Below are 27,582 nucleotides of genomic sequence, written 5' to 3' on the forward strand. Positions count from 1 at the left end.
TAAACAAACACACACAGTGTGCATTTAATTAAAGCACCCCTGCAAATAACTACAAATGTAATAAACAGCTAAGTCAATGTAGGATTTACATAATAAGGGGTGAATATGCAAATTATCTTCACATCTAAAGAACAGCACGTGCCTACGCAGCATACTGAGAGACAATGTAAGTCTTTTCTCTAAAACTATTGCAATGACCTTTACATGAGTCCCAGAGGGGGAGTATGATAATACACCCCCGTCGCTCTCTGAATTGCCAAACAACAGGAAACAAATGTTAAAAACCTGACTCTTCAGAACTTTTTCAGTGGAAAGAGGTTACCATATTATGGACAGTGATGTAACCTTCTGAATAATATGAAAAATTCGATTGAATGTGAAGTGGCTTCCATGCTGTGCAGTTGATCTGACCTCTGTCTGGATCATGTTGATGCGTCTTGAGCAGAGGGTTTTGACACAGTTGTAGATATCCACCACGCCTTCACACTCAGCCATATCCAACATGACATCCAGCACGATGTAGCAGCCGGTGCGACCTGCCCCCACACTGGCACACAAACAACATCTTTCATTAGGAATTATGCACTTAAAGTTCACTTAAAGCATTAAATAATCTTGTGTCTGCTCAGGAGCACAAGTTATTGCAATCTATTAGCAGTACATGATTTAAAAGAGTCTCAAGGGAGTGTTAAAGGGAGTGCTACAATGTGTAAGACGAGGGTTATGTAAGTGTGGATTTTGCCCAAGTAGCACTAGTGCTAGTGGCCAAAAGAGAGAGCGCTAACTTACAAGCTGTTCGACTCTACTTTTGTGCATTTTCATGGAAAATTGTATGAGACTGATACATTTTGGAATTAAATGACTAAAAATTAGGTTTATTAATATATACTGCATTGTGTTTGGGCAGCAACTTCTTTAACTGATACTCTCATGAAGCATTTTGAATTCTGAGTTAATGGAAGCTACACTAGCAGCAAAGGAGAAGTTAGAAAATTCTGTTACTGTAGTAGCACAGTAATTAATAAAATGAAGTATCTTGTGAGCTACGTGCAAATAATTACGTTTGGTTTCAAAATCTGAAGAAATAGTTATATTTGCATGTATAGTACCAGTCAAAAGTTTGGACACATTTTCTCATTCAAGTGAATGGGAAGGTGTGTCCAAACTTTTGACTGGTACTATATATCCATAAAGGGTTTAAAACAAGCCAAGTCTTAATTTTGTCCAGGTAGTTTCTCTCATGATCAGGGTGTTACATTTGACATTTTTGAACTGAGAATTACATTTGAATAATGACATACTGTATTGCTTTCTATATAAAACCTAAAGGGAAAAGAAGAGAAAAAAAACATGTCAGGTTGCTTTTCAAACCTTACACTAGTTTCCCCATGGCTGGGAAAAGTAGTTAGCGTAGCCTAGCATGCAAGGCTACTGAAAAACAGCCTACCAATGCTTCTGGCTGCCTCAGTTAGTCACACAATTCTTACCTTTCATGTCATAGTGGTCCCACGTCTCTAAAACTACTACTATTCTATTACAATATGTTAAATATACTGATTATACTCTATGAATGATTTGTAATAAAACATTTGTTGGTTTGGTTTTGTAACAACAGTTTACAGCAGTTAGTAGGGAACACATTACCTGCAGTGGACCACCACAGGGCCAGCATCAGGAGGTGTAGAGGCTTTCACTCTTCGTATAAAGGCCAACAGTCCAGTAGCGTGATAGGGCACCCCATGCTCAGGCCAGGATGTGAAGTGGAACTGACGGACCTCGTGCTTGGTTGAATATCCTCTCTGTCAACAGAAACACAGTACACATTAGCATTACATGTGAAACGCTACGTTTTTATGGCTTGCATCCTAACCATGGTAGCCTACAGGCCCTTTTCTCATCCAAGACATGCTTCCACCCATTCAGAGATGGCCCCCCTCCGTGATAGATGTGACAGATTTTTCGGTTCAGTGTGAGGACAACCAGGACATTATTTACGTGGGGTGTTAGGTCTTCTAGGACAGTTAGGCCTCTGGGCATCACATGCTTGTAGCAGCTGTAGTGTGACAGACACGCGGAAAGGAATTACTGAGGCTCTCGGAGCTCAGGGAGGGCTGGGAGGTTTCTCCTCTCTACTGGGAGGCTGCTGCAGTCACACAGCAATTTCTTCCTCTGTACAGAGATGACAAAGTAAAGCGCGCAAAGCAAAGATTTGTTGAAGACAGAAATCCAAAAAAAGAAAACAGCTATGAAAAACAAGCTGTCACCAGCTCCCAAATTCTTGCCGATTTGAATAAGCAGCAGCGTGCGTGCCCATGGAGAGCGAATGTGACAGGGTGATGATAATGCTGTGTTTGTGCCACTGTCACTCCAGCGTTGCTCTGAGCCCTTCCAATGAGAGATCCCCCGGGAGATTGACAGCGAGGAGGCCATCAGGGGCAAAACACTGTAACAGCTATGTTGGAAAGACGGCAGGGGCATTCAAATAGCTACTGGTGTTAATTCCTCTCAATTTAACATGTGGCCCTAATGCCCATCAGCAGTAAGTCCTGTCAAGTATCTAATCCCTTCTATTAATATACCATTTCTAATTTTAATTCATACTTTACCAGGTAACAGAAAAACACGGCCATTTATTTGTTTACATCATTGAGTCACAGAAATGTAGGGAACAGAAATAAAGGACGTGCGGTTAGCAGCATCGATTCCTTTGTACCCATTACGTTTTTAAAACAAGAGTGTTATGACTTGCATTACCAAATGCAAGAGACAGTAGGCAAAATTTAAATCTTTAAGCTACACTCACCCTCTCCAAGGCAAAGGTGCGAACTGTGTATTCAGCCAGTGTCTCTGTCTTAAGCAGAGTGATCTTGATGTCACCATACATCTCGCTGTCATCAGGCCAGTATTTACAGCACTTCACCTGTTTAAAAATAGTGACACAACCAAGTTAAACCTTGTGTTGACATTTTTGGAAATGCTCCTTCAAAACTGTGAAAGCATGCAACATGAAACTACGTAGTCTACTACCATGCTAGCAGCTCCTTGAGGATGTAATATACATGTAATGTACAGCGGTGCTTTAACCTAAATGCTAACGTCAGCATGCTAACATGCTCACAGTGACATCCTGATTGTTTAGCCCATATAATGTTTACCATGTTCACTATTTTAGTAATAAACACAAAGTACAGCTAAGGCTGATGGGAATGCCATTAGTTTTGCAGGTATTTGGTCAAAAATCTAAGCACATTTGGCCTAACTAATGCAGTGTATGGAAAGTTAAGGGATCACCAAAGTCATCACTATTCATCCTGAAGGGGACAAGAATGTCCGTACAGAATTCTGACAATTCATTCAATAGTTTAGATATTTCAGTCTGGACCAAAGTGGTGGGCCAACTAATCAACATCCCTAGAGCCAAGCGTGTCTAAAAAGTCTGTTTTCAAGTCTGTTCTGACTTGAAATCTTAACAGTTTTTATTTAATGAGTATATAATTATTTTATTAATCTGTTGTTAAACATGAACATCCTGTTCATTTTCTGCCATTAAACAGTGCATGCAGGTGGCTCCGTTCCAGTAGAAATCAGTCAGACCCAGTCAGTGTGGTCTAAGGTCATCACTTAAGTACATAACATAATCATAGCAACAATCAACCAGCTATTTCACAACCCAACTAGATGCTCTGTCATGTTTGCTGATGAACTTGCAAAGAGTTACAGATTAAGTTAAGGTTTGCTGGATAAATCAAGTGTCACCGTTATACCCTTGCTTTGGCCAGTTTTGGATTTCCAAGGATTAAAGGTCCTTTTCATTATCAGAAGTTTAAGCACTGAATTCTGAGTGAAAGCATAATAATCTTACAGGATTAATTCTAAAAATTCATCTGACAGCTAAAGAGATAAGATCATACCTGCGTCATTGTAATTTAGAATTAAGTGGTTATAATAAAAAATATTAAGTACCTCATTTGTTGGTTTAACTAGAACAGATATCCGTGTGAACTTGAAAATGTACAGAGGTAACACTTCAAATGCTGAGGAAGAACAAAAGCAGCATGTTCCTCTGCAGATATTTCATCTCAGAGGGCAAAGAAAAGAAAAGCACAATAATCACATAATGGCGGGAAGCATAATGAGCAGGAGGGTAGCAATCTTTTCACCAACACCAGGCACAAAAGAGGCAATTTTTTTATTTAATAGAGGTGTTATTTGGATTCAGACACACAGACCAGTCCTCATTTGTTGACTGTTCCCAGAATTGTTGGGATGGAGAACTAAATTGGATGTAGGGCTGGAGCTAGAAAAATGGTGTCATTTTAACCATCCGCTGAGGTAATACGCTTCTCTTGCCTAGACTGAAAAGGATGGGGCACTTTTCGTCAGAACTCATACACTACAGGTATTTATGTGAGGTGGAAAATAAGAATACTACAGTATAGCCATTAAACTTTTGTAGCCATGCAGTGTATATACAAGGACAGCAGCCCTTGATACAGTATATGGCTCAGAATAGTTTTTATAGCACGTTTTATGGACTCTATAATCATTATAATCTTGACATAAATTTCTATAACACGCCATAGCAATTTTGTGATGCTATCATGACAGAAATAAGGGATAATCCATGTAACAATCCTTTAAAATGTTCAAAGAAGAATTTACAACTGAACGATAATGTTGTTTATTTAATCTGTACTAAAATGGTGCAGGTAGGCAGATTTTTTTCACGTTTGGGCAGAGCCAGGGCAGACGTTTCCCCCTTTTCCAGTCTTTGTGCTAAGCTAAGCTGCTAGTGTTAGCTTTATATTCATCATACAGACACGAGAGTGGTATGGTCTTGTCATCTAACTCCCACAGGTAAGCGAACAATCTGATGTCATTATGAGGAGGAAGTAGAGGTAACACTGAAAATGAAGCAATCAGAGCCAGCTGAAGCCCTGGCTTTTGACATTCAGGAGCATTTTTACATATGTTCACCTCGAGTTTTGGACCTTTAACCATGTAAAAAATAGACATTTAATATCATTACTGTATAAAAGTAACAGAAAATCACAAAAAGCATATGTCCTCTTTAAGGTCTCTACTGCAAAAGCATCATGTGATTTGTAGGTTTCAAATACAGTAAATGCGGGACATCTTCCACTGAATGAACAGCTTTTTGGCTGCCATTTAGATGCACAGTAAGATCTTCTGCGATCAACACTTATCAAACACATGAAAGCCTTTCACACACCAAATGTTTCGTTATGGTGAATGTGGGATGTTTCTGAGCACAGGGTGGAGACACGAGAGGGAGAAAGGGGGGTGGGAGGTTCACATCACTTACCCTGCCAACCTCCACCAGCTTAGTGATCATGACGATGCTGAAACAATTTTCCTGCCACACCATCCTCCAAAAATCATAAAGCGTCTCCTGCTTGGGTCCTAGTAGGAGGGAGGGAAGAAATAACAGAGAAAGAGACAAAAAACGACTGCATCAAAGCCTGCCCTCTCAAAAAGGGAGTTCTGTTGTGAAATCTCGTATTATTGTGACCTAAGTGTCCTTCCTCAGACGGCAGGGTACTGATCTCTCAAGATTGTGCTGTCAATAAAGCTATTGGGAATTCCAGGCAGAGGGAAGGGGCGATGGGTAACAAAACAACAGCAGCTGATGATGAAAGCCCGGAGGACCACTCATTGTCATCTGAGGAGGAGATGCTTAGGAAGCAAGATACAACTTTAAAACGAGGATCACGTAGGAGAGAAATGCAGAGAGACAAAAACACTGCTGACATTTTTTTTTCTTTTTTACAAGTTTCATCTGCCTCTCCCTGTCTCGCTTTTGCAGGAGGAAGAGGAGGTGCTGGTGCAAGATAAGCAGAGCAGACCTTGAGTGACTTTGTGATGGGAACTCCCTAGAAACAGATGCTCCTTTGGGTTTAGAAATTTTAAACTCACAGAGTCCAACTGTCCATCAGAACCAACTTTGTATTTGAGCAACAGAGGGTGAACTAAAGGCTCTCCCTCCAACAATGAATATAACGCTCCACATGTCACAAAGATTGAGTAGCTATAATTAATGTGTTTAATTATTCACCTCCTCTCATGATTAATTCATTGACATCACTAACACATCCTTCACGGGTTGGTAGTCCTACTATCACCTTTGGATTTGCCAAAGAGATGGTTTTGGCAACGGGCTGTGCATGAGTAGGATAATTGGCCGGATCATCTTCAATTTATTACACCCCAGCAAAAGGTATCATCCAGAATGCACACACACACACACACACACACACACACACAAGACAACTCATACATACACTATAGCCTTGCTATAGTGCGTGTGTGTGTGTGTGTGTGGATACTCACCCTGAGTGGCGATGAAGTGGTTGGATCGATGGTAGCCCTAAAAAAGAGAAGAAGGATGACATGCTGAGTAAGCCATCTGCACCTCAGGAACAGCTGTATGGGACGGTGTCTCTCTGTCTCACCCTTTTCCTCCCGTCTTCTTTGCATTTCTGCTCTCCCACTGACCCACTCTCTCTGCAACTGTGAGACGTGTTTCCTGTATAATTTTCCACTGCTATCTGACCTATCACTGATTCCAGGCTACATCTGTGCCCTCAAAGACTCCACAGAGAGTTTGGAGGAGTTGAGGCAACACATTGTAAATACTGCATCTTGACAAACCGGTGTTAAATCTATGAAAAAGTGATTCCTTCAGCACTGTTTTTTTTGGGGTTTTTTTCAGTGGCAAGTCAGGTTAGCTAACTGAACAATGTCTGAATCCCTGTGACAGTCTAATACAGAGATATGATAAAGAAACTAAAGGTGTAGGCTCCTCAATTTCAGGTGTCTGATTTATTTATCAAACTCAACCTTAGAGTGCTGTCCCATAAAAACAAATCAATTTTCATTGAAGATACAATATGTACTACATCTGAGATGATGAAGTTCACAAACCAAAACCACTGAATTCTTCCTGTAGTGCGTCTTCAAAACAAGTCAAACGAGTGGAGGAATATCTTACATAGGTTTCCCATAAATGCATGAAATCATCACCAACATAAAGAATCTTAAAGAGGCAAAATCTGATATGTACAGTATTCTAAGATCTTTAATATCAAAGGATGTGACAGCCTTTGATATTGATGACATATATTTTTTTTATATGGTGGATATGGGGTGAATATGGATGAACAATGAAATGTCACCTCTACAGCCTTAAGGGGAATAAACACATCAGAGACCACCTGGAGGACTTTGAAGGATGGACACTTAAAGGACGAGCAAACTGTTCAAAGGAAGTCCTCCTGAAAATAGGCAGTGCTTACTTTATCTAACCTTGCAGAGCTGAGTGAGACACTCGTTTCAGAGACATCCCTTTATGAAGACATCACCCTGAAAACCACACAGGCATTGTGGTTCACATGTTTTTTTGTCATTTCGAAAGGAGCAGCTGGAAAAGATAACTGATGCCCCAATTACCTTACACGGCTCTGCGGACTGGAGAAGGCAGGGCGGGAATAATCTGAATAAACTCCCAAGCCCACCGGCTCTCATCAAATCAGTGTGATGGGGCAATCCATGCTGATAACAGTTTTTATCTTTTTGCAGAGGGCATCTTCCTAATATGCTGAGTCTGTCCACGCTGCTGATGGATTGCTAAACTGAATTGCACCCAGTCAGATAAATGGGGACATGTTTGAAATGGAGATGGATGACCAGTGCTGTGAGGCCTGCTATCCACAATTCCTCTGGCCCCGGCCAAACACTATCAGCATGTATGCTACCACTCCTCCACTTAAGACGGTCGCCATAGCAACTAAACTTCCTGAGTCTTGGCCACTTATGAGAACTAACAAAGACAGCAGGGTCCTCTATCCGGAGAGGACACATCTCCTTGTGTTCATTTAAAATCATTAGCTAAAAGGGCATGTTTTTCTTTTTCCTTTTTTTGTCAAATGTGCACGAACCTGAAACACACTGACCTTTGAGCATTTGTGGATAGAGGATAGTGGAAAGAGAAGAGGGAAGTGGCAAGAGAACAGGGGGGATGAAAGGGTTGCGGGGGGAGGGGAGGGGGATTTAGCGATGGCAGGCAAAAGAACGAGCAGTGAAGTACTTACTTCCCTGTTAATCCGAATCTACAGGGTCCAAGGTCGAGGAAGTGGGGAGGGGAGTAGAAAAAGAAGACATATAGGCTAGTTAATGAAAGACGCTTTTGGTAAATAGCAGTTTTTGGTTACAGACAGGTGGGAGGAGGTGTGTGTGTGTATGCATGCGTTTTTGTGTAAGTGCAGCAGTACTGAGGGTTATGTGTTTGAGCGCTCATTGTTCACGGTAACTCATAACTTAGGGGTCAATGTTTCTCAAATGAAAATTACTTTTACTTTCATTTCATGCTTTTTAATTTGTGCCGGGGAATTTTTATCTTAAAGTAAGTAGAAAAAAAAAGAAAAATCCTGCTATGTCTCACACAGATATCACGCTGTTAATTGGAAAATGAGACTAACAGCAATAGTCTCTGTATGTTATTGCATGTTGGATTATAGCACAATTGGCAGGACAAATAATTTCACAAGGGCATGTTTATGAAGTAAGTAACAAATGTAATGTGTCGGACTACAGCACTTTTGAAAAGGAGTTGCAATGCATGTAAGTAGTTAATCTTTAAAGCCCCTGAAAACTTGGATCCTGATCTGACGTATTTCTCTATAGCATTAAATATTCATGACTAGGACCACATCAATCAAAGTTAAAGATAAAGGTATTATTTATTAGAGGTTTAACACTCAGCTATTCAGCTTCATTAGGACTGTGTGGGTGTGGTTTGATCATATTTGATTGACAATAGCCTGTCAACATAAGTAAACAACTCCACAACTGTTATTACATTGTTTCAAATGTTGCTCTCTATGATTGTTGCACCAAAATACTGTATATTATATATATTTCCAACTGAACCCTGCCCACTTCAAACCAATGAGAAAAGCAGAGGAAGAAATTGAAATGCCAAAAAATCTCTCATGTGAAATCATCAAAACTTTGGCAGAAAATGTGTTTTTATATAACCCAATTGCTCACAGTAAGAGGGTGATTAAGACTCCTTTGAAATAAGTGAGATATTAAAACTACTTTTTTTTTTTTTTTACATTAACTACATTTACAGAGGACTAAACTAATTAACAGCATGACGGTGTATGTGTCTGTCTATACATGCATGTGATTTGGGTTTTGTGTCCATGCTAGACCTGTCAGTAAGACCCTGTTACTCTTTAAATGCAGAGGAAATGTAAATTACAAACAGCCATGACGCACTGGACGGCTCTTCATTTGCAACAAACGCAGGGAGCTGTCAAACATATGCAAAGTTCTGCACCTCTTCAACCAAAACACACCGCAGCCAAACAAAGACTCAGGCATTAAGTGACAGAGAAAGAGGAAATGGAGAGCTTGCACTTTCTCACCTCTGTTTTAAAAGTGCAGCAATGTTTCAGAGGGAGGAAAAACTTTTCTATTTAACCTCTAGTGAAATAATCGCATGTTGTCCAAAATATGCTCCACTGTGGTTAAGTAGTTACTATTCAGCTTTCCGGGTTGGCCTACCATGGAGTCACATCACTGACACTGACATCGTAGTGGCTGCTGAGTGGTGTTTTCCCTCTAATGCCTGCACCTCCGTGCCCTAAGTGCTAATGGAGACCCTCACAATAACTACAGTCCTAACAGCAGGCCAGGTTTTTAATGCTCTCTCATTGTAATGAACCCTCTAAAAGCATCTCACCACTGGCTATTCTCTACAGAGAAATAAAAGAGACGAAAAAAGCCCTGTAGTGTCAACATTTTGATGATACAATTTGTCCAAAAAAGGAGGAATCCAAATGAAATCAAATGAGGGCTTATGCACCTAGTAATTTTATCCTCCTAAAAAAATATCTTTCAAATCTATAACTAAATCTATAAAGTTTTTGACAGAAACAGAATCTTTCCACTTCTTATCAACCTCAAACAGGAGTGGGAGTGCATCAGCATGCCTAAAATTCGTACAGCGAACCATATTTACTTTAAAGTAGTCCCAATGAGAGTGCAAAAAAAATCTTGTAAGATAAAGAAATTGTATCAGATTGGCAGACTTCCCTCGACATAACTCAAATGAGTAGCAAAAGCTGACAACCCCGCTATAGCAAATTCACAACGGGGAGACAAATGCAAACATCTATCTGCAGTATATCTGGCAGCTAAAACTGTATTTACCAACATCTGGTTTGACTTCTTCAATACTACCATCTAAATATGCACTTCTACTGACCGAATAAACACAGCCTCCTCTAGCTTTTATGAATGGGAACACGTATGAATGAGACCTTGTGTGACACATTAGCAACATGTACATGTATTTCATATGATCAGTGAGAATGTTACTGTGGCACTGCATGTGTGGCAGATAGTTAAGGTGAACAGTGGAAAGGATCATCTCCTCCCGGCCCATCCAGAGATTGAATAACATCAATCACGTCTGTTTAATTTAGGGGGATTTGCAGCATCTTACAGAAAGGTTCATCTCCTCTGCAAGGCATTAAATGCATTTAATAAAAGTGATAGCAGAGTAAGTCTGGGTCAGGGATGCAGGGCAGCAATTGACAACCATGACATCTGGCAAAACACTGCTAAGAAGGGTGTTTGATTGGATGAAAGCGTCCAGGTGAAAGTGGGCCAGCAGACTGGTGAGCTTACAGGAATGAGAGAGATGGACTGTGGCTTTGTAGGGTGTGAGAGATTGAGACTCGGTAAAGGTTGACAATTTGTATCCCATGTAGAACAGTGGCAGACAAAAGAGAATTAGACTTACATCGATGTAGTTAGCGTTAATGTAGTCAGAGTTGGGGTCTCCCAAGAGGGGGTGGAGCTTGACTCTGTGTCGGTCATCTGAGATGGATAAAAAGAAAAGGACAGAGTGTTGAAATAGAAACTTTTCACAATATTTTCCGTTATTTTTTTATACAGGATATAATGCGTTCTGATGACTTACATCCCGACAAGGTGTCATGTCTCCCTTTCGTTTTCTCCTTCTTCTTTGTGCAGTCCCAGCCATCAAAGAAGCTCTACAGAGATGAAAAGGACACTTGTTGCAGATTATAGATACTGGGTCCATCTACATTAAGCACTCAAACATCTTAGATAAACACTAATCACGGTTTCAACACATCTTTTATTTTGTTTTAAGGTTGATAAGGAACATTGTGTTTCATGGCTAGCGTGATAAAAGCCTGTTCTCTCAAGCACGGCTGAGGCTTAGATCAAGAGCCGCTGTATCCAAAGGAGAGGTTTGGTGCTTCATGCATGATATGTAATTAAACAAAACAGTGCCATGAGCATTGTATAGTCCTCATCTGATCCCGAAGCCCTCATGAGTCATGGGCCGTCATTGCACCTATTCTTGTAAGAGCCCTCAGCATTAAAGGTTAGAGTCAAAATATTAACCCAGTGGTTGTATTTCAATTTCTGGGTTAAAATTGTGTCTACACAATCACTGAGAGTATCAATGAGATACATCAAAATAAACCCTGAATTTATTTCCATCACAGCTGAGGCTCATGGAGGTAATGACATAACTCTGAAATCGACCATCTGCTAAACCCCTCTCCCAAACAGTTATTGTCTGATTATAGCTTAGACTCTCATGGCCAGACCTATCTCCACACTTAGTTTTAGCGCTGTGCCAGCGCTAGAGAAAGGTCTGGCGTCTGGCTGCAGCCATTATCATTCTGCTATTTGGGAAAAAAATGCTCTGGCTCGTTTGTATTTCTTTAAACCAATCACAATCATCTTGGGCGGCGCTAAGCCCAGGATGCAGTGACAGTGCCCTTGCAAAATAGTATTGGGGGGGGACTCTCTGCAAAAGAAAACGCCACATAAAACCATAAAAGACATATGTCGACTATGTGATATGACTTGTGGTTGTGCGTGTGGTTGCATGTAGTAGTGTGTAGTTGCGTATAGGTTACTAGCACGGAGGTTTTTGTTGTTGTTTGCTGTAGCGACAGGGATTTTGAAAACCCTAACACACAGATAGCGGAAGGGGAGGAGAATTCCAACTGAAATAGTCAGCCAATGGCAGGCTTAAACCCACAATCTACATCAGGTGAGTCCGATTATTATAGCTTAGCAACCATATGCATGGCAGGCCTGTCAAGCTTTGGATTTCTCCAAATGCTGAAATGGTTGTTAAATGGGGCTCTAGTGAGAGTCATACGAATTAAGAATCTTTTTTAGACATTCCAACACACAAAGGCACCTTGCAAACACTCGCACATATGCCACACGTATTGCGACTCCACCTATCTGTTGCATTATTGTTGATTCTAAAAAAAGCAGGTGGGAGAATCAAGCATAAAAGCCTTTTTTAAACTCTGGCCCACAATCCTGGGCCAGAGTTTAAAAATGGAAGCTAAGCCTCAATGCCCCCCCTGATCAGTAACTTTTTCAATGCTGCTATATCCAGTATACCAATCCCTGTATGGATATATGACATCTAATTGTATCTGCTCAGGCAGGCTGTTCAGCTGTATTATATCACACATCATACTGAGCAACACATCTTCTCATTCCTCATCATCCACCTGCCTGCACGGATGCACGGGCGAGCACTTACTCTCACACATCGTCATAAGCCACTTTTAAGCGTCCACTGTGGGGCCAAATTAAGCCTGCAAATAGCCCCTTCAGATCCATGAACAAAAACACACACACACACACACGTCTATACCAGTCTTCCCCCTGGGGTTTTCAGCCACTGGGGGAATTTGGTGAAACTCTGCCCAAGTCTGCATGCTGAGCAGAGGATTACAACGCAGTTCTCCCCACAGAGAGCCAAGAACCAGCCAAATCCTGCATGGGATTACACCCTCCTCCTCACTTTTTCCTCCTCTTTCCGTGTGCTCTCTCCTGGGATATATTTCCCGCTCTCTCTCTGAATCCCTCTTTCTCTTTACCTCTATCTACCTCTCTACATCATTTTCTCTCCCTGTCCACCCCTTCCTACTTTTTCCTCCCCCCCCCCCTTATATTTTTGACACTAGACCTCTGAGCTCTCTTTGTTTCTCTGCACACCTCACACCTCTGCTCAGCCCTCTAGAGAAATGAGAGAAGCAGGGAGAGGAGAAACACAGGAAGAAAAACTGAGAGAGAGTAGCAGTATATTGAAGGGAAACAACACAAGCCTGTGAAAGATTGATTAGAAACCCTCATTGGCAGGGATCAATGAGGTGGGTTTGTTAAGAGGATCACATAAAATGAGTCAAAGGAGATGAAAGAAGTTATGACACAGTCAAGTGCAGTGTTGACCTACTACACTCAGGTGCACTGACTAATCATGAGGCATTTCCTTTTTCAAAAATTTTAATTACTTGATTTGCAATCAACGTCATATTTTATTATGTGCGTCATTTGTTTCCCTTCAATAACAAGACAACTGTGGACATGCTGTCCTCCAAAAATGTCCCTTTTTAGACCATTGAGTAACTTTTCTGTCACCTTCCTTTGACCTGTAACTTTTGCAATCCAATGAGATTCATTTCTAATTTCAAAAAAGCTAAAAAACAATGATGGGATTAATCTCGCCATGTTAAATCAAAATCCAATCAGAGATATCATACATGATTTATGATAAAAGAATCGAGCAGAATAATCTCCAGAATTATAATAATCCAGAAATAGAATAAACAAGCCTGTTTCAAGCTACCAAAAAGGTGCCATGAGTTAGCTGCTGTTATTTAGAATGAGCGCAGTAATTCAGTAGCCTTTGCAGCAAGTAAACTTTGAATCGATGAGTCCATCATCCTTCCTAACCTCAGCCTCAGGGTGCAAAGTGGTATAATGAAAGTTTCAAGTTCTCCGGTAAAGCACTGCTGTTGTTTTGTTGCTGTAAGCTTCTGCAGTGGGGATATGACAGTGGTGACAGCAGCTGCCACACGTACAAGCCCCTTTACAACTCATTGTAAATTCTTGATCAATGTTTTTACAAAACTTAGGTATTCTTTGGGGAAATAAACGCCTATACTTGCCAGGGGAGGGTAATATTATACTCCTCATCATTGTCCTTCATGATGGAGAGAGAGACTGCATTAAAAAACATACTTCAGCATTGAGAGGGAAAAAAAAAAACACAAAGAGGTGTGTATTGATTTTTTGAGTGGAGTGTGTTTTGCCCGTGAGGGACAGTTTAATGAGTCTACAAGCAGAGTTCCAGAGGGGGAAACTATGAACCAGAGACAAAAGATTCTTTTTCATGAATGCCATTGGCTGTGGGGTGACAGGAATGGACTTCTCCCCAGGATGTGATCTCCACTCTCAGCCACAATTGTTTCACTGGGGAGAGGTAGCAGCAGGGGGATAAGCAATGTTCTGTGAAAGAAATATTTTTGTATTTATGGTTCAATTTGGGACTAACACTCCACCTGCTCATTCTTTTGCAACCCCCCGAAAAGAAAAAAAAAAGCTGATTTGGACCATTTCCATACCAAGTTCCTGGACAATGGGCTGGCCAATTAGAAGTTTGCATTAATGGTAATTCTGTTCCTTATGACTGCCAAGCCAGCAATGCCAAATACTCACTAGAAGATGAGTTTTAAGGATCTGAGCATAAGCAGGATCATTATGGAGCACTGTCAGACCTCTGCTATGAGAGGGCTCCAACTTCTGACCTCCAAATCCAACATGATCGATATTTTTTGATATTTTTACAGTAATATTATTTGACTGTGGCCAACATCAAGAAGGACAGGATACCTTGTAATATGAGATGTCTTCCTACTAACCAACATCTAGCATGTGCCATTCTTGGCCGTTGCTCTATGCATCAGATTGATGGTTACCTTTGTGAATTATAGAGCATTTATGTTGCCCTATGTACTGCAGAGGGAGGTAAATACTAACATTGCTTCTTAGAAGAGGTTATTTGGAGGTTATAGGGCATGGGAGATCTCTTTCCTCACATTTCTTCTTCCGCACTGTTTTATCTCTCTTCCCTACCCACTCAAGTCTCCCGGGCTCCCCCGCCCTCTTCTCTCTGCTACCCTACAATCTGTTAGCAGTGGACAGGGACTCACTAGCTAGAGCACCTCCTGAGACGTTTAACCTCATCAGGCCTGCCGTCATGACAGAGGTCTTCTATGGACCCAAATGAGGATGATTTATTCATACTTTCAGCAGCAGTGTGATCCAGATGCCTTTTTAACCCTGCTAATTAATTTCAGGGGGTGGTGAGGAGGGTTCATGGATGAAGTCAGAGGAGGATTGATGGGCTCCCACACCACACCACTCTCTGCTCGCAAGAACCATTCCATGTTAGCAGTTAGCAGATATTTATTCAACATGTAGTAATTGCACATAATTCTTCTAACTACTAAGGGTGTTTTCACACTTGCATTTTTTAGTCTGGTTAAATTGAACTCTGGTTCGTTTTCCCCCTTGGTGTTATTTGTTTGGGCAGGTGTGAACGCAGTAATTGCACTCAGGTGTGGACCAAAACAACCTCACCAAGACCCTTTAGAGGAGGTGGTCTCGGTTCGGTCTCAAACAAATTCTGGAGCGGTTCATTTGTTGTGGGAATGTGATCTGACCTTGATCAAACCTGGCTGCTATGTGTACTCAGCAAGTTTGAGCGAAACGGCTCCCGTAGCCAGGTGAGCTTTGCATAGTGGGATGCAGATGAGCAAATTTAACAGTTGCTAACAACTAGCCAGAGAATGAATTGAGGTCAGGCCTAGACTAGCGCCATGTAGTATGTTGTATTTGGCCAGTGGACCTCCTTCAGGGCCTTCTTCCTGTGTTTATGTTCTTGATCCCACCCCAGACACATCTGACCAATGAGTGAACATTCTCACATGGCTTGTGGTGCTGCATTTTGGCTCCCTTGGATTTTTCTCTGTGTGAACAGACACTGATCCAAAGGGAAAACGCACAAAGTTCACCAACTCATCCACCGATTTGCACCAGAGCTAAGGAACTATAGGTGTGAAAACATCCTAAGAGTTCCCTGAACTACTAGTTTTCAGGCACCTGTACTGGCTTCACACAGTTGCAAAATCTTTTTTAGTCATTTTCACCTGCTTTCTTGAGTCCATCTAGAACAATGCTTTCTACCCCAGCAGCCTTTTAACTTGCAAGTTTTCTGTTAGTAAGAGTGCCCCTGTTAAAAAGGCATTGAAGTGCAGTATAGTTGTACTGGACTTTATGGTGAAGAGGGAGATAACCTACAAAGTATAGCTTTGTCTTTTGTCTTTGCTACAACCTCCCCTATGGCAACACGCTCTGAGCAGTAAATGAAAGAATGAGATCATGGATACAAGAGGCCAAAATAAGTAGTTTCGACATGGTGGCTGGCCTCACTAGGACAAGGAGCTCAACAAACTTGGGGGACTTTGATGTCCAGATGCTGCTCTTCCATTATGCCATACTGGCATAAAGGAGTAAAATGACACTTAAGGATAGAACCAGGAAATCTTGAGGAGGTTATACCTTCCAGCTGCTATAAAAGCACTTGGACAACCCACAGAAGAAGAATCTTTCCGCTGTAACTTTAACTCAGTTAAGGTGCTATAAAATGGACACATGGATTAACAGTAGGTTATAGGCTTTTGATTATATAATAATTTAATTGATTAATATATTAATATAGTCATTGATTGATTGATTTATTAATATAATATACATATTAATATGATTGATTTGTGAAGCCGGCTATTGTATAACAATGAAAGTCCTATTATTCATACACAGTAACCAGCTGTTTCAGTGAAGATACGGACAATGACCTTGTCCATCATTGAGCAAAATAGCTGGAGCTGCTTTATGTTTAAAAGTCTTTGACTCTATTTCAGTGACATTTCTCAGGTGCTCAAAGGTGTTTCTGCCACAACAGTGTCAGCATGACACTTGTGTTTCCACAGATACTGCACTGAACACAAAAAACCCTCCGTACAGCAAACATTCTTTTCCCCATGGGAACCAAAATGCTAAAACACCACTGACAACCAAGTGTGGAAACAATTTAAACTTAAAATAAGTTACATATACATGATGGTAACTCAATCACTCATTTTCAACATGAATATTTGAGAAAAAGTGAAAAGGCCTCCAACTGTGATATTGGATTATGTATATCAGGGCTTTTTGAATATTCTTGTTCTCTCGCTTGCTGTATTTTGGGAACAAAAGGACCAGTTACAGTCATGCTGTTGAATTTACAGTGAAGGTTGGTTGCTGAAGTCACAGTGTGAATACAGAGATTTTACATTAAACTGTCCTATAGAATAATGGAGTCATAAAAACTCTCTCTTACAATTGTCCAGAGTACTTGACACTGGTGCACCACCAGCAGTACTTTGTATCGCTCTTAATTTCATGTAGTCAGAGTGTAAGGCTGAGGTGTAATAGCTGTCTCTGTTGCCTTATCTTGTAAGCGTGTAGGAGCAGAGTGTAATAGCGCCCTTTCACCTCATACTCCTGTTTAAAGCCATAGCCCTCGGCAGTCTTCATCTGGTTGATGTGCTGGAGAAGGTCAGCCACTCGGACGGCAGGGTGGAGCTGCCCTGTGTGGTAGGGGGAGCCTTTACGTCCACACTGGTGCCTTGGGGAGCCTCCCAGCAGGCTGCTGGCCTCGTTCACTGTACTACGAGCATCACCTGCACCAGACACAGTCACATTTGCAATTTCAGTGCGACTGCAGCTGAAAAGTCTTGTATAAGAGAGATTATGATGTAAAACATTAGATAGTTTTTTAAACACTTTGTGCTTAGTTTGGGATGACACGCTTGTGTTATGTGCCAAAATATGCTATCATCACATAATGACTCACTGAATGGTGACACTGACACATACAGTAAACTGCATACTGTAAAGATTACACTTTGATACGGTTTTCTTGGCAAAGATGTCTTCATAATAGATCTTATGTAGATGTGACAGCATCTCTGTCTTGAATGATGTGTGAAGCCAACTAAGATCTGCACCACCTTAAGAGTAAACACATCTGTCTTTTCTTCTCTGTGAGACTGACAATATTAGAAAGAGGATCAAGATGAGAGGTACTGACAAGAATCACAAATCATTTCTTTTGATTTATTCAGATGGGTTAGTTCACTTGTGCAATTCTCATTTTTTTGCAGTCTTATGAGATTCCTTGTGTAACACCTGCAGCTGGTGAATAGCGGAGGGTAAGTTGTACTGAAGAATATTTTTCACACCAGATGATAATTATCTCTCAGAATGATTCAGACATTTATGGAGTGAATGAGTGACGGTCAACAAGATTACAAAGTGAGGGATGATAAACGATAAGCTTGAAATTGTAGTGCGCAGTTGTGGTAAGCCGGTAGGTTTACCTACCGACTTACCAGCTTACTGAGTACATTTTTCTTACTGCGTGTGCCGCAGGTGTGTGCATCCATGAAGGAAAGGGCCATTCTTTCATCTTCTTGTAGGGTGCTCTGGTCTGTAAAACTGCGCTCCATGGAGCCCATATGGCTCTTCTCCTGGCGGTAGGTGATGGGCGTTTTATTCATGTTCACTGGCTTCCTATTAATGGATAAAGAAGAGTAGGGAGGAAAAGAATGAGATACACAAAAGATAGACAGACAGAGACAGAGAGAGAGGAAAAAAAAACAACTTTATGTTGAGTAAGAAATAACATTGAGATACAGCAGACAAAAAAGAGAATATGTAAAGATTGAGAGAAACAAAGAGAAAAAAGACGATAAAGCACGGAAAGAGTAAAAAAAAACACTTATGATTGACAGCCAGAGCACAAGCATGTATATGATGGATCACAAAACAATTGAACAGAAAAGAGGTGGAGTCACTTACGGATAGTAAGAGTAGTAGTCCCTTCTGGCAAGAGTGCAGGAGAAGGAGAAAAAAAAAATCAAGAGAAAGAAGAGATGTAATATGAAAGCAATGTCAGCTGAAGGCAGAATGCATTGATTACGGTGAAAATGTGAACCATCCTCTTCTGAGCTCGGCTGTGCAGGCGGCCACATGACACAAGCAAGTGTACCAAGCATTTGCTGACAGACCAAACCACAGCGATGCAGAAAATGTGTGTTTCCTTCAATCGAATATGTCTCAGTGTTACACTTCAAGGACCTAACCACGTGGTTTCCTGTCACAGCAAATTTAGCAATCAATTCTCTAGGCGCAAACTTCATGGTAGCTTAGTAGAGCAACACGGCCTAATGTGCAGAGTAGTGGTGACTTCCAAAATCAACATTATTCAATATGACCCAGTATGCTATGTCAGCCATTTAATAATGATTACTGGAGCTCTGAGTAACTTTCCATTTGGCGTGGCAGGTTCTTTAGATTTCAATACATCTTATTTAAGTAAGATGGGTTAAGCATTATTGGAGACTCAGGCAGAGCTACATCTGCAGCTGAAATAAATGCCGAGCAGGAGGTGTAGATGATCTACTGTAGACCTGTGGGATCATTGGCTAATAATCTCTAAAAGCACACCTTTTCCCACCCAATTACCATCTCATTTAAGGGTCAGGCCTCTGCTTGGTGTGCGTAATTAAGTGGCTAATTGAATTGCAACCGCCTTTAATTAAATACTTCACACCTAGATAGGCTCTGCAGATCAGAGTTGTTTGGTCCCTCTGGTACACCATAAGGGAATGAAAACAATGCAGCGCTGACTGTTGGTCCAGCATCTTCCCCAAACAAGCATGACCTTTTAGAAAGTTCAGCAAGTATGAAAAAATAATTACTGAGATGTTCCAAAAGAAAACATGAAGGAAAAACAATGAGGGAGATGCGGTGCGATTTTGCATAATGAGGCATGTTTGTATTCAGGGTTATCAGCGGCCGTTTACCCTTTCTTAATGATGATGATGACGGCACCCAGCAGGAGGATGAGGACTACCAGACCTCCAGCGCACACCCCAAGAATCAGCCCCATCTCCTCCGAGTGTTGGGACACCTCCAGAGCCTTGCGGTGATCTTTGCAGGCCGCTAGAAGCAGGAAAACAGATGCACATTAAAAAAGTATTTCAGTGCTGAAGAAAGGATTAAAGGGAAAGTTTAAAGCAAAGAGTGTGAAAAACTGAATATAGAGATGGGAAAGCAGAAAATCCATAGCTTTGAAGAACTGTTGACTCATACACACAAAACTTCTTTTCTCACAAGTGTAGACGTTTCACATGACAATACAGACATTCACACTTATCCTGACAATTGAGAGGGGATCTGCTGAATCATAATGGTCTTAACGCCAAAGCTACATTTCTATAGCAGTGGTATTTTCAAGAGGTATTTTCAGATAGCTGGCAAAAATGAAAGAGACACACAAATAAAGCGGTGACAGTGACTGTCCGTGTTGCCAGCCCAACAAACCTGCTGTATTCAGTGATACATAACGACAACTTGCGCTTGACAAACAAAATGATTGTCTTGCGAGCAGAATACAAGTTTGATTGTCTGAGAGGTTTTCAATCAGCCTTTTAGACTTCTCAAGATTTATACTGGTGTTTACACAAGAGGAAAATAAGCATTTCGCTACAAAGACTGTAGATTTAGAAGAAAACTTTTTTGAGGCAGTTGCAAATATGCCTGAGTAAGAGTCACATTCATTAGTTACATACAAAAAAGGTTTGTAACATATTGTTCTTTAATCTATTGTTAATCCTGAAATGTTACAATGACACTGCAATGCTAAATTGTTACCTTTTCATATTGCAACTGCACATTTTTATGATATGATACATGCACTAAACTTTGGCCCTTGCAATACTGAATTAGATATTATATTTTTTCGACTAACAAGTCATCCATACGGCCCTACAGTATAATCTCAAGGTGCCCTGGTGTCTGTGAGCCACTGGAAAGGTCGTTATTACAATAGAAGGTTATTCATTTCTCTGGCATAAAGCTTCATACTTATGTAAATGGTGCTGAGAAGTAGATATTTCTTTGCCTTGTTCTAGGGGCCCACTGATCTAGTTTTTTCCTGTGTGTCAGCCTGTCCTCCAGGCCTTGACAGCCCTGAAACTAGCCCTTCTGAGCTCATTGGAACAGTACAACCTCATCTCGAGAGCGGTAGAAAGTCAGAGCAGGCCTGGGGATAGAGCTCTATCTTACAGCCTGCTGGGGAGGAATCAGATCTGGGGCAGGGAAAATGAAAACAGAGCCATGTTTTAGCCCAACTATCTGCAGCCGTGGGCACTTTACGGGCGCTTTATAACCCTCATCCCAAATAAAGCTGAAAGTAGGACAATATCGGTTTATTGTTTGGCAGGATTTTTTAATCAATGATGGGTGATATTAGAAAGGAACTACTCTTTCTCAAACTGCTCACGACAGTGGCTTTTTAAGCTGCTATCCCGATGTAACATACTATTCCAAAAATGTGACATTTCTGCGTGTGCTTTTAACTGTATAGAGCATCTGACAGGTCTATTTTATTTTGCAGTCGTGTTAGCAGAGGGTTTAGTCAGACTGTGAATCAAATATGATTTTTATTTATACTTATTTCTTATTTTAGGTGATTCTATTCACACACACAGGGATACACTATCATCCAAAGGACACCTTTGTGTCTGTGAGTTACTGTAACTGAAAATAACAGAAGATTTCCGCCCGTCTGGAGGTGCACTGTTCAAAAACAGCTGCTGCAACAAACTCAGAAGTTGCTATTTATTTTATGCTGTGACTTCATTTCAAATCACATGTACAAGTGAAATACACAGATACTTTATACTGCCTAAAAATGTAGATGAGGAGGTGGAAAATCAATTTTAGTTTTCTGACATTTTGGACAGATAAGGCGGTTTTGCCACATTTAGCCCCGAAATTTCTATTAAGCCAAACATGAGCATGAAATAGATTTCCACATGAATCCATGCACCTGCCAGCTGCCCGATGGTGGAAATTGGCACTTAGAGGAGAAATGGAAGTCTATTGTTGTGTTGAGGCTGCCAGAGGATCCTTAATTAAACTGTCACCTGGGAGTTGAAATGTAATCTCCAGCTTTGTTATCCAAGCCAGAATCATTTGCCTCCACTTTGCTTGTGATGGGCTGCTTGATAATAACGGCTTAGGACCCGATGATGCAGAAGCTATGTTAATGGTAGAGGGATCACCGAGATCACAAACAGCAACAAAAAAAAAAAAAAAAAACTCTGACCTGTCGCACCTTGAAATTGGAAATAACCCCTGATTTTTTTTCTTATCAATTTGCCTTTCATGGGCTTTTTACATCACCCTGCATGTGGATGATGTAATGCTGGCAATTTTTTAAGCCCTTACTTTCCATTGTAAAGTTTTCTCTCCTCCTTCTTTTGTCTTATCTTTTCTCACTTTTTTTTTTTTTTTACATATATTATATTCACATTGTATTTTTTTTTAGTTCCCATGTGCATTTCTTTCTGTCTTTCTTTCTTCCTTTCTTCCTTCCTTTCTTTCTTTCACTCCTCTCTTTCTGCTGTGAGAAAGCATAATTAATCAATGCCCAACCGGGTGTTTATGTGGGGCAGATGGAGTGAAACGCTGAGCTGAAATGGCTGGCCTTGCCTTTTGGCTTTATGCTTGAGGAGAGCCTCATCTCTTTTATTTTTCACTTACAAAAAAGGGCCTTCACCAAGAAAAAAAAGACAACCCGCCAAGTCAATTTACTTGCAAGGCTCTGCTTACTGTTACGGTGCTATGATAACTATAAATACATGATTTTTATTCACCATGATCTGATAGTGTACTGTGGCAGAGGGACTCTCCTGCCATCAGGGTTTGGAGTCAATTTCCCTGCCCTTTTCATGTCCCTTTGAGTCCAAAAGCTGAGGTACAGAAGTAAGGGGGGGGGGGGGGGGGGGATGACAGGGTTTTCTCATATTGATAGGCCAAGGTAGCTCCATCTGCAAGTTTTGATCTGGAGGACCCTTCTGGACCGCACTGAGGTCAGAACCCTTTAGATGTAGCCGTCTAGTGGGCTGCTGATGAGAACAAAGAGACTGCTTTTGATATAGTGTGTCCCAGCGCCTTGCCCCCAACAAACAGGATGAAAGCCTGACCTCTAATCCCTCCCTGCTTGTTGCCCTTTTCTCTGAGGCCCACTGCTAAACAACCAAGACTGTCAGAGAAAATTTGTCCAGATCCCCACCTTTGTACTCGAGGAAGAGGTGAATAACAGTGCAGCACTGTTGAAATTACATTCTTAATTTTTCATCTAACAAATCAGAAAATAGACAATATTGCAAAACACTCAAAAGCTATGATTTACAATTCATTCAAGGTCATGCTGTTTGTAGGAGGAGAAATATTCATGTTAAATTACCTTTGCGAGCGATGCGGATGCAGTTTATTCTGGATTCCTGAAAGAGAAAGACAGCACAGACATCAGAGGGGAGGGTGTCACATCTCTTTGCATAAAAGCGTGCATAAAAAAAGACATGAATACTGAGATGAGACACACATATACTGTATATCACATCGAAAATATGACCACTGCAGATAAAAACACATCATGAGTGACTATTAAAATATGTTTACTCCCCAGATATGGAATGAACACATGAGGTGCACCACATCTGGAACCAGAGTGCTGTCTCGTCTGCACCGCTCTCTATCATTTCTTCCCAATGATTAAAGATTCAAATGTCTAAATGCGAGTGGGCTCTACTACTCTTCTCTAAAACACATAATTTATGTTTGCAAGGGTCAAAAATAAACTACAGGAAGAAGGATTTTCAGTAAAAGGACAAATTACCTCTGAGTTAAGAGTCCTATTGACGACATGAGACTACAAAATATGTCAAATCTGAGAGCTGTTGGTGATGTGTTTGAGAAAGAGATTAGAGATTCATGCTGAGGAAGAAAAGATGAGAATTGAAAGGGGGAGAGCATAATTAAGAGAAGGGTTTCAGACCAGTGCACCACTATGAAAGGGAATTAATTTTATTCAAATTTCAGCTGATGACATCTCAGTGTTATGAAAAGGACCTTTGTCAAACAACACTAATGAGATCCAAGACTCTAATCCAATTCCATCCTGCCACCTCTTGGAGGAGATGCATTATCAAATTAAGATTTACAGATGGTAATTCAGGCATTATGGGACAATTATGCAAATTTGCCCATTCAGAAATGAGCAAAAAGCGCTCTCCTCAAACTCCTGTTAAATTGCTTTTTTAAATTGAAAATCCATTTCAAGCTGACAGACTCTTAAACAAGTTCTTAACCCAATGGTTTGATCTGAAAATACAGACATGAACTGTAGACAAACATGTTTTCTGTCAAACTGTCATTTCCACAAACCAGTGACAAATATTCACTGACTGTTTTTCATTAGAAAATGCTATTTCTGACTTATTTTCTTCTCTTCATTTATATCCCTGTGGTGTATACCATACCAGCATTATGACATTAAGGTTTGTTAAGATTATTATTTCCATCACCTGATATTATGGTTCTCCATTGAAGAGAATGTAATGAAACACAATAAAATGTGATGGAGGTGCCCTTGAACTCCAGAAAGTTGTGTTTTTGTCTAATTTTGCTCAGAATGTGCCCTCAGACCATCATTTCTTTTTACTGTACCTACAGTATGAAACTTAAAGAGGATATATCATGCACATTTCCACGTCTATATTTATATTCTAGGGCTCTACCGGAATATATTTGCATGATTTACCATTCAAAAACTCCTTATCTATCTTATACTGGGCCTTTGTGCAGCCTCTCAGTTCAGCCTCTGTGTGAAACAGGCCTTTTAAGCTCCTGTCTTTTTAAGGCCCCCCTCCCGATGAGCCCACTCTGTTGTGATTGGTTAGCTACTGGAAGCTAATCAATCAGCAACTTCTAGCTGCCTGGGACGTTACGTCAACAAACTATGAAACAAACTATAGTAGTAGGATTTCACTACTTTTTCTTGTTCTTGAGTTGACCGAAATATGCGAGTGGACAAAGCAAGCAACACATGAAAAAACCTTTGCAACAATCATAACAACCAAAGCTATGGAACAGACGGATGTTTATGGGCATGTGCAACAAACTGACATCAGCTCGTCAGCAAGATATAAAAAACCATTGTAAACGGAGCATTCAGGGCAGGTTGAAGCCCTGGCTTTTGACTTGCAGGGAGCATTTCTACATACATTTTCCCTCAATTTTTGTGACGTTGGTCAAGTTTAACATAGATATCCAACATTATAACAATACATTAATACCAGAAAATCACAAAAAGCATATAAGGGCCCCTTTAAATCAGACTGTTGTTGCTTTGTGTGTTGGAGAGTTGAAGTTAAAATAAAGTCATTTTTACAAGCTCAGTATTGAATCCATGTTGAATATGTTGCTTTTTCATCTAAATTTACCTTTCAGTGTTCTGAAATTGTGACCATTTTTATGGTGTAATGTGTTCTGAATGTGGTTGAGAACGTGCACTTTAAGTCTCTATCAGGAAAAATATCACCATTTGCATGACTTGATTTTTATTGGTGCTTTAAAATAGAATCTCTCATGATCCTCTACTGTATTCACTCATTTTTAATTAAAAATAATTTATCAACTTATTAATCTACAGTAAGTAAGTTTAAGTGTATCACCAGTTCACATCTACTGCATCTATAGAAATACTGACTGGTGACTTTGAGTTTCTGCGGCACTGACTCATTTATAGGAAATCATCAGAAAAAGCAGATTCATCTAAATACCCCACCCTTTGTAGAAAAAGTGCACATTCAATCATTACAAGATTTGAAAAAATTAGGACACAATACATTTACATCTATTTACAGTAAATGATTTGTTTAAAAAGGCTTGTGTGATGGATAGAAGCTCATTGTATAACATACACATTTGAATCATTGTGTGCCGGCTCAGCACAAGAGTTAATTGGCAAGCTCCAGATTGTGGGACACACATCACACGTCTGGCCGTGTTGTGCCAGTCATGCCAGAGGGGCTGGTGAGTCCTGGCAGCTCTAAACATAAAACACAAATGCCAACATGCAACACAGGGCTCCACAGCACATACTCAAGGTCTTGTATTGTGTGTGTGTTTGAAGTTGGGAGATGCAAGTGTAGAGAGTACATATATATGACTATGCTGTGGTGGCCTGCAAAGCTACAGTCTGTATCCATAGTTTTTCAAGTACCTATTTAGATGGATCAATCAAAGCAATTACAGAGGCCTGACAGCCACTCTCTAGATAATTAGCATGAGTAAATGCCAAATATTATGGGTCCCCATATACTGTTCAAACTATTCCCACTGCTGCCAGTGTTATAGAGGACGAGATGCAATGTTGTCCCTCCACAAAGACAAACTTAAACAGACCACACAGACCCTGACTTAATGAACCATACAATTAAATGATAAAATGAGCAAGCCAACAACATAGTTTACATTTTAATAAGACATTCAAGGTGCAAATATCTGAAATGACTGCCCGACATGCAAACTTGAAAGGAGATAATAAAGCAGTCTACAACTACCTGTAGTCTTTATCACCACTGCCATATGCAGAAACCCTTATCAGCAACTGTTTTATGCTAGAAATATGTGACTGCTTTCAGAACTGCTTTCCCTGCCAGCTAGCCTTTCGGTTCAAGAGCAGGTACTGTTTTTTTTTCTTCTAAAATGAGTGGGCATAAGGTAATTATTTTTCCCTTTTCTGTATACAATACAACAACTACAATAAAAATATCCCACAGTACATGCATGTGCTGAATGCATATATGTTTCCGTACAAAATCTAATATAAAATGCTAAAATTCTCTCCTTTTTTTTGGCCTGCATTTTTGTGACAAAGTGAGCTGAGTGCAAAAATGTAAAAGCCCTGAAATGCATAATTGCACTTGGAGGATAAGCAGGAAGACAAAATACAAAGGGAAATACAAAATAGCACAAAACACAGACATTAGACATTGGTGAAACATTTCTGTCAATGCAGGCTGCATGAGCCAAACCTGAACATCTGTTTTGTGTCTTTCATAGACTGTCATTAACACTTGGATGTGACTGCTGACAAAAGACTATAAAGTGAAAAATAATAACTCTGTAATGTTAATAATATCATTCACAGGCAAAAGAGAGCATCAGCGTCATAATGTATTATTTATTGGTCTGTTAGTGCTGTGATTGCTGCCATCTCATGCTTTTTTTAATTTACTTTCTATTTACTTCATGTAATTAGCATTTCTTTTTTTTTGCTACAGTATTCATGTGTCAGTTCGTGTTGTCATAATCCTGTTGTGACATGTCCTCTGTGCCCTGCTACTGATTGGTTGGATGCCCAGCAACCAGCTGCCCTTCAACCACGCTGATCTGAATTGAACTGAGCAAAACTGCAGCTTTCTATCTGACACCCTGAGCAAATACACTTGCACTGACAAAAGTCTGATGTTTGAAATAAAGCCGAGTCTGTAATTGCGTGTGTGCAGGCGTGAGGGTTTTTTTCTAGAATGTCTTGTGCTGCCATGAAAACTAAGTTGCTGCCCTCCTTGCACACTGGAATTGTGCCCATTTCGACAGTGACTGCTACTGTAAGTATTTTTAGGCAACAGCGGCAGTGTTTGAAAGACCAGGACAGTGTTCGCTGTGTGATTT

The 27,582-nt window shown here is 40.5% G+C and overlaps 1 protein-coding gene across 2 annotated transcripts in view; it reads right to left on the bottom strand.

Annotated features, from left to right (window-relative positions):
* ptprub (protein tyrosine phosphatase receptor type Ub) overlaps positions 1-27,582 on the bottom strand; it is a 167,749-nt gene that overhangs the window by 12,250 nt on the left and 127,917 nt on the right. The window contains exons 13-24 of one of the 2 annotated variants that reach the window (XM_044358650.1): positions 23,309-23,345; positions 19,857-19,995; positions 18,850-18,873; positions 18,407-18,561; positions 17,482-17,669; positions 11,015-11,087; positions 10,835-10,911; positions 6,352-6,388; positions 5,327-5,424; positions 2,804-2,920; positions 1,645-1,799; positions 412-547 (exon numbers count right to left, since the gene is read on the bottom strand). In XM_044358650.1, coding sequence (XP_044214585.1) covers positions 412-547; positions 1,645-1,799; positions 2,804-2,920; positions 5,327-5,424; positions 6,352-6,388; positions 10,835-10,911; positions 11,015-11,087; positions 17,482-17,669; positions 18,407-18,561; positions 18,850-18,873; positions 19,857-19,995; positions 23,309-23,345 — 1,236 coding nt within the window. The remainder of the gene's footprint in view (positions 1-411; positions 548-1,644; positions 1,800-2,803; positions 2,921-5,326; positions 5,425-6,351; positions 6,389-10,834; positions 10,912-11,014; positions 11,088-17,481; positions 17,670-18,406; positions 18,562-18,849; positions 18,874-19,856; positions 19,996-23,308; positions 23,346-27,582) is intronic. The other variant, XM_044358652.1, reaches the window with a different exon arrangement.

This window comes from Thunnus albacares, chromosome 8 (genome assembly GCF_914725855.1).
Source record: "Thunnus albacares chromosome 8, fThuAlb1.1, whole genome shotgun sequence".
In the NCBI taxonomy this organism is placed as follows: Eukaryota; Metazoa; Chordata; class Actinopteri; order Scombriformes; family Scombridae; genus Thunnus; species Thunnus albacares.